Here is a 7,566-nt window from a genome sequence, read left to right on the forward strand (position 1 = left end):
GAATGTGAGCCCCCCAAATGGGCTGTGATATTCTGAAAAGGCATCTTAAGTCTAACAATTGGGTGGGAACCCTGAAAAATGCTGTTGACTGGAGGAGTGGGCAGGGTGGAATTGAAGTATGGGCCTCTCAAAGAAGACGACCCTGAAGTAGAGGACTGGCATGTCTGTAGCTTACTTTTCCTCTTATCTCCTATATTTTATCTAATAAGGACATGAGCGTTGAGCAATGGCCGCTGGAAACTGGAGCCAGGTAACAGAATTCATCATTTTGGGCTTCCCTCACCTCCAAGGCATACAGACTTACTTCTTTTTCTTTTTACTTACCATTTACCTCACTACTATCCTGGGAAATCTGTTGATATTCTTAGTGGTCCGTCTGGACTCCCGGCTCCACACACCCATGTACCAATTTGTCAGCATTCTCTCCTTCTTGGAGCTGGGTTACACAGCTGCCACCATCCCTAAGATGCTGGCAAACTTGCTCAGTGAGAAGAAGACAATTTCCTTTTCCGGATGCCTCCTGCAGATCTATTTCTTTCACTCGCTTGGAGCTACTGAGTGTTACCTCCTAACAGCAATGGCATATGACAGGTACTTAGCCATCTGCAGGCCCCTCCACTATCCAACCCTCATGACCCAGACACTCTGCACTAAGATTGCTGTTGGTTGCTGGTTGGGAGGCTTGGCTGGGCCAGTAGTTGAAATTTCCTTGGTGTCTCGTCTGCCTTTCTGTGGCCCCAATCACATTCAGCATATCTTTTGTGATTTCCCTCCTGTTTTAAGCTTAGCCTGTACTGACACATCTGTTAATGTCCTGGTGGATTTTATTATAAACTCCTGCAAAATCCTGGCCACCTTCCTGCTGATTCTTAGCTCCTACTTACAGATAATCCTCACTGTGCTAAAGATTCCCTCAGATGCAGGCAAGAAAAAGGCCTTCTCCACATGTGCCTCCCACCTCACTGTGGTTCTCATCTTCTATGGGAGCATTCTCTTTATGTATGTGCGGTTGAAGAAAAGTTACTCCCTGGACTATGACCGGGCCCTGGCAGTGGTCTACTCAGTGATCACCCCCTTCCTTAACCCCTTCATCTACAGCTTACGCAACAAGGAAATCAAGGATGCTGTGAAGAGGCAACTAAAGAGAACTGGGGCACTTGGGTGATGGGTGAAGAGACGGTCAAGAATGGTTTTGAAGATGTGGTGGCTGTAGGAAACATCAGTGGCCAGAGAAGATAAATCAAAGACTCCATGCTTTCTATGTGGGATCATGGAGCTAGGGTTCATGCTGGCTGGTCTTCATTGTTATAGAGATTATCATATTATCTGAGCCATGTTCAGCTTGACCCCAGAGACTGGAAAATATACAGGCATTCTCAGCATCATACGGTTTTGAAGATGTGGTGGCTTTAGGAAACATCAGTGGCCAGAGAAGATAAATCAAGGACTCCATGCTTTCTATGTGGGATCATGGAGCTAGGGTTCATGCTGGCTGGTCTTCATTGTTATAGAGATTATCATATTATCTGAGCCATGTTCAGCTTGACCCCAGAGACTGGAAAATATACAGGCATTCTCAGCATCATATAGTCTTGTGACTTTCTAATCTCAGATGTTTATGTATCATACTTAAGAATTTTGCCAAACTTGTGCCTTACCTGATAGATACATGTTCAATTTTACTTCACTTAATATAAATCATTTAGTTATACGAATTTTCAGTTTTTATTTTTGCTTTAAATTTTATTTAATAAATCTCATTGTTTAATGTATATCTCTTTTTTTTCAAATATTTTATTATTTTTATTTTATACGTATGAGTGTATTGCCTGCATTTATGTAAGTGCATCCATGTCATTCAGTGACTGAAGAAGTCAGAAGAGGGTGTTGGATCCCCGGGAATTGGAATTATGAATGGTTGTTAGCCACCATGTGGATGCTGGGAACTGAACCCAGGTCCTCTGCAACAGCAGCCACTGCTCTTAAACATTGAGCCATCTCTCCAGCCTCTCAAGTATCTCTTAACAATTGTTTGTATGGAAAAAACTGATCTACTAAGGCATATTTTTAAAATCATATGCATCTGAATTTAAGTCTTAGTTTACTATTATTTATTAATTCATTAACATTTAAAAGGTAAATCAATCTCTTAATTTCATCATTTGATAACAGTATTTTCTTGTGAGAGACACTCTTTATTTTTATTTTACATGAATGAGTGTTTTCCCTGCATGTATGTAAGTACACCACATGTGTACAATGCCCACGGAGGACAGATGAGGGTGTCAGAGTGTCTGGAGATAGAGCGGAAGGTTGTTAGCTACCATGTAGGTGTGGAATGCCCACAGAGATCGGATGAGGATGTCAGGGTCTCTGGAGATAGAGTGGAAGGTTGTTAGCCACCATGTAGGTGTGGGGAACAAAACCTATAACATTGGTCCTCTGTGATAGCAACCAGTGCTCTTAAATGCTGAGCCAGCTCTCTAGGCTCTCTTATAGGACACTTTGAACAGTGATGATAAAATCTCTAAACCATAGGGCTGGAGAATTAGCACAGCCATTAAAGACTCTGGCTCACAGCAAAATCTTTAGACATAATACACAGTGACTACTATATGGCTGTTAGTAAAAATGAAAAATTTCTCTTATTTTTATTAACTTTATTCTACCTGATATGTTACCTTAAATCCATGTAATTTTTCATTTGTATTCTGAGCTTTAGAGCGACATTCAGCACACACACACACACACACATATATATTTATACACATATATGTGAATAAAATTTCCAAAAAGAAAGGAATAAACCAATGAAAGGGAACCCTTGTGAGGAGGGTGGAGTTATTTGTTATCTGTCCTGATGAGTTGACTGTTTTTTCTAGTGGTCCTAATATCTACATCCTTATTAAGTGTGAATACATAGGAATTTTTCAGAGGCAGGAAACAGAATAAGTTTTTAAACTGGACATGAAGCACATGACAAAAATATGAAGATAATAACAAAATTTAGCCTATTAGAAACCTAGGGACTTAGTTGTTAACCAAAAATAAGGATTATTTATGCACCTATTTTTTTTGCAAGGAGAGGCTCAATTCTTTACTATAAGAAATACCAAATTCCAGATAAGTCTACTTCTACCTCCTTAATGATGTTCAATCATTCATCCTTCCTTCCTTCCAATGCAAAAAGAATTAAATCTTTTTAAGTGAATTTTTGTGATTTTCACACACTATAACTGATGGCATTTAGATCCCCTCCCAAATCTGCACCTGCCACCACAGTCCCCCTGCCCAATTTAATGTTCGCTTATATATATAGTCTCATATATATAATACAGTCTAGAGATTCTGATTTGTGCTCCCAAATGTCCTTCAGTGTGGGTTCATCCACTGGGTCTACAGACACATGCAAAGACCTTATATTCTCTCTCATAAGTAGATGCTGGAAACTAATATGGGGCCATGTGGTGGTTCATGGGAGAAGAGCTAGAACAAAGTGATATAAATGGGAAAAGGCAAATGACAGATAGAACTGGCTTAAAGACGAGAGGTATAGCAGGAGAGGAGGGATAAGTAACACCAAGGGTCTTTGAAAAGAATCATAGTGAAGTCTAAAATAGAAGCTTATTTCTGTATATACATTACAATATAAAAATGATTAAATGTTGTGTCCTGGATGGTCATCTGACCTTATGTCCCATTACTTCTTCCAGACAATCGGTTGACCTTAGCTGCTTGAGGGGTAGGGACTAAGGGTATATACAGAAAACCACAAGGCTGCTCTCTCACCATTGTGTGTGGCTGTTGGGAAACACCACCAGACTTATGTTTGGGTGTGGACTTTTGAGCATCATGAATGGGGGCAGGCACCCACTCTTCTGTAAGTAAACCAGCACCCCAAGCTCAGTTACCAAGTCCAATAAACCCGTTAAGATCCTCCAAATGGCAGTTTTGGAGAATTCTTGCCTCAGGTTGTCGTAAGGACAGTGGGAGGAGGGAATTGGACCAGGTACCACCTGCACCTTCTAGCAGTAATTTAACTTTAAGAATGTAGTTACCCTGTAATGGGTTCAGTGATTGTAATAGACACCATAGACTTACAAATAGAAAGCCCAAGGTCAAGACACCCTCTTTTTGAGTTGTTGACAAAATGATCACATAGATCCTTAAACAACACATGCTATTGCCATTGCACTTGGTTACCCACCAGAAATGGATAGTAAGACCCTACTAATAAGATACTTCATACCTGAATCATGTAACAAACAAGGAAAAATCAAGCTGATGTGGACCTTGAAACTTCATCCCTGCTGGCTAGCTTTCATAGTACTAGAAGGTGCTATGCAATCACCATCCTTACCCAGCTGTGAACCCTGATTGTTACAATAACAACTGACTTGGCAATATATGCCCACTGGTGCAATAGTGGCATGAATGTTATGCATGTAACCAACCACTTTCTGATTGGTTTTAAGGCCCACTTCACAAGATATAGTCAATACCTGACACTATTTTCAGGGCCAAGAACATGTGGCTAGAAAGGTCATGGGCCAAAGGTGAGTACCTACTACCATCATTCTGTTAAAAAGATTGAGTATTAAACTCACTCCTAATGATTTATTGTTATACCCATAGTTCAGTGCATCTCTAAGCTCTCACCAGAGATGAGTTTTCTTGCAGCAGATGATGGTTAACTCTGATACCCATAACTGAGCAGCATGCAGAGAATAAAGGACTGTGGAGTGCTTTGCCCTAAATGGGGCACCTATACCACACCCTCTCTTCCAAATGTTCAAGAATCATTGTGTAAGAGGGGAGTGGAAATATTTTAAGAGCCAGAAGTGGTAGATGAGCACAAGCAAATTATGTTTTCTGGATGCCACAGGGTATTCCATATAGACCCACAACACTTGTGACAGAATGCACAAAATCCGTGCAAACAGAAGACAGACAGGGACCCACCATGGATGGAAAAGGCGGCCAGGAAGCTCCAGCCCTAACTTAGTATCTGTTCACAATTAACAGATTTGGGAAATACCTTACTGGTGCAATATCTGGTAAGTTGATCATATTCTGAGTGATAGATTCACACACAAGAGCATTTAGGAAACACAGCTTAGAATTGATAGGTCTTTCTAAAAAAGGCAAATAATAATAAAGGACATGATGTTGGGGGCAGCAGGTCTCAGTAGAAAGCACAGAGGCACAGTATCAAGCCAGATGCTGGCTGAAGTGTCATTCTTGGCTTTTTTCCTGCTGGTTTTGGACTAGAATATCTTCTTCCTCAATATGAGCTGCTGATTCAGACATTGGAAAATGTTCTTCTCACGGTCTATCTTTTCTCTGTAGTTATCCCTTTTCTCCTCTCAGTGGTTAATAATGACAGTTTCTCAAACCAAGAGTATCTCCCAAATCAGCTTGCACCCCATTTATGTCCAGTTCTGGACAAGCTTGTAACTACACCCTGACACTTCCATACCTCCTTACAAAGGGTACATCTAAGATAAAGGTAAGTAAATAATTCTCAATTAAATTATACTTTTCATAATGGTGCATGTATTAGAAAAAGAGCTTCTGAAAATTAGCTGCAATGGAAATTATACTATTATATACTTGCTGGGAGAAGTGGACACTAAACATTTTGCACAGTGTTAGTTATGGCTGTGCATTACTTCCCAATTTTAACTGTTTCAATATCTGTTCATTGCTATTCTTACCTCTAAGGAGTCATTTCACAGAAGACTATTCCTAAATGTGGATTTTGTTTTCCTTTCCTTTTCAAAACATTCAAAGATAAAACTTAGAATCCTGAGACTTAAAACCATTGCCTTCTCTAACATGGTTCTAACCAAATCATGGCACCAAATACCTGGTATACTCAACAACATAGCAAAATAAGACCAGAATCTTTCAGTTGTAATTTTTCTTATATTATTACTTTCATTTTCTTGATCTCCTTCGACTGAAATTTTGGGTAGCAATGTCCCCACAAATTTCCACTGTATAAGCAGGTATTGCCTCTTCTGACCCCCAAGGTTACTTTAACTTCTTTCTCTTTGTGATGTTTATACATCCTTCCTTACAATTCAAATATTCATGTCAGCATTATATTCCCCAAATAGGCTGAAAATTCTTTAAGATAAATCACAGGAGAAATGAAATGATGCTGTGCACTAGATCCTATGACATGATAATAATTCTAGGCGTACTTGTTTGTTTTACCTACTTTATATCATTTGTTTCTACCTATGATAGACTCTTACTACTGTTTTATATAGTAGAGAAACTGAGAATGAGTGAGGAGCAATACCTGGTTCTAATTAACGTAGCAAAGACTCAAAGCAGTAATTTGAAAGCCAGATGTTTGTCTTAGAAGTCAATTACCTTCTTCTTATGGACCCTACAGATACACATTTATTTGACTGTCCTGGTTGTAAGGTGACAGAGCTGATGCGATTTCTTCAGGATGGCAAAAGCAGACTTAAATAAATGCACTGCAGATTAGAAAAACAATGTACAGAAAACGTCTTTGGTTTTAGGCCTCAAGCTTCAAAAGAAAACAGAGACAAGCTTTGAAAGGAAATGAGAAGTGGTGCACAGCACAGGAGCAGCATATGCAAGGGGAAGGGGTGTGAGAGACCAAGGGTGTCATCGGAATAGCACATCCACTTCTCCATCCTGTGTGCATTTGTCCTTTCTCATTCTGAGGTATCAGGGAATGGTTTACTGAGTATACAGAGCAGGTCACCACAGGGCTGTGAGGAGTGACAAGAAAATTCAGCGATAAGTAGTTCATCAAAGCCCAGCAACGTGACTGCTTTGCTGTTTCAAACTCGGCGTTCTTCTTGCCAGTAAGGCTGTCATTGTTCCTTGTTCGTACATTTATTCACCTTGACATTCAGGATTTTCAGATGTGGGCCAACCACTGCCATGGGTTCAAGATTTATGTGAGCATCAACAAACATCATTCTTGCTCCTGAAACACATAAAGGACATAAAATAATTTGTGGAATGACAGATAACTAAAGTAAAGGCTGAAAATACAACTAAACTTTAGTACTTCAATTTATCAAATGCACTGTAAAATGAAAAGTTACACAGTCAAGAGTCAGTTTATGACACGTATAGTTTGTAATGATTATTCTTCATTATATAAGGAATATAAATATCAAGAATATACAAATTATCATGGAAAAGATTATAAACCTGGTAAAAGAGAGTGGAGAACGTGTATACACACAATGTGTCTATTCATTTATAATGTATATTATTTCACAAAAAAACAAATAACAACTAATAGTGCCAACAGAATGTTAGAAAAAATTTATAACAAAAATTCACATACTGTTAAAAATAGACAGACCTTGTAAGACAATTTGGCAATATGTTGTATATTTAATATGCAACTATTTTGATACCAAAATCTATGTGAGTAAACTGTCACTGTGTGATTTTCTTTTAAAGCTACAGCTAAACATATTGTCATGAATTATTCACAAATATAATGTCAGAATGAGCAAATTTTAAGATAATGCCTAAAATGGATGCTATGAAAGACAAATAGCT

At 38.9% G+C, this 7,566-nt stretch overlaps 1 protein-coding gene across 1 annotated transcript; it reads left to right on the plus strand.

Annotated features, from left to right (window-relative positions):
- The first annotated feature begins 222 nt into the window (after positions 1-222).
- Positions 223-1,165, plus strand: LOC103740257 (olfactory receptor 6N1). The gene has a single exon (XM_008840851.1). It carries the CDS (start codon positions 227-229, stop codon positions 1,163-1,165), a length of 939 nt encoding a protein of 312 aa, XP_008839073.1. The 5' UTR covers positions 223-226.
- Positions 1,166-7,566: the final 6,401 nt, after the last annotated feature.

This window comes from Nannospalax galili, unplaced genomic scaffold (genome assembly GCF_000622305.1).
Source record: "Nannospalax galili isolate Female #2095 unplaced genomic scaffold, S.galili_v1.0 scaffold579, whole genome shotgun sequence".
Taxonomy (NCBI): domain Eukaryota; kingdom Metazoa; phylum Chordata; class Mammalia; order Rodentia; family Spalacidae; genus Nannospalax; species Nannospalax galili.

Excerpts from the sequence above, each read along its gene's own strand:
- LOC103740257 (XM_008840851.1), top strand. The coding sequence starts at position 227 with ATGGCCGCTGGAAACTGGAGCCAGGTAACAGAATTCATCATTTTGGGC.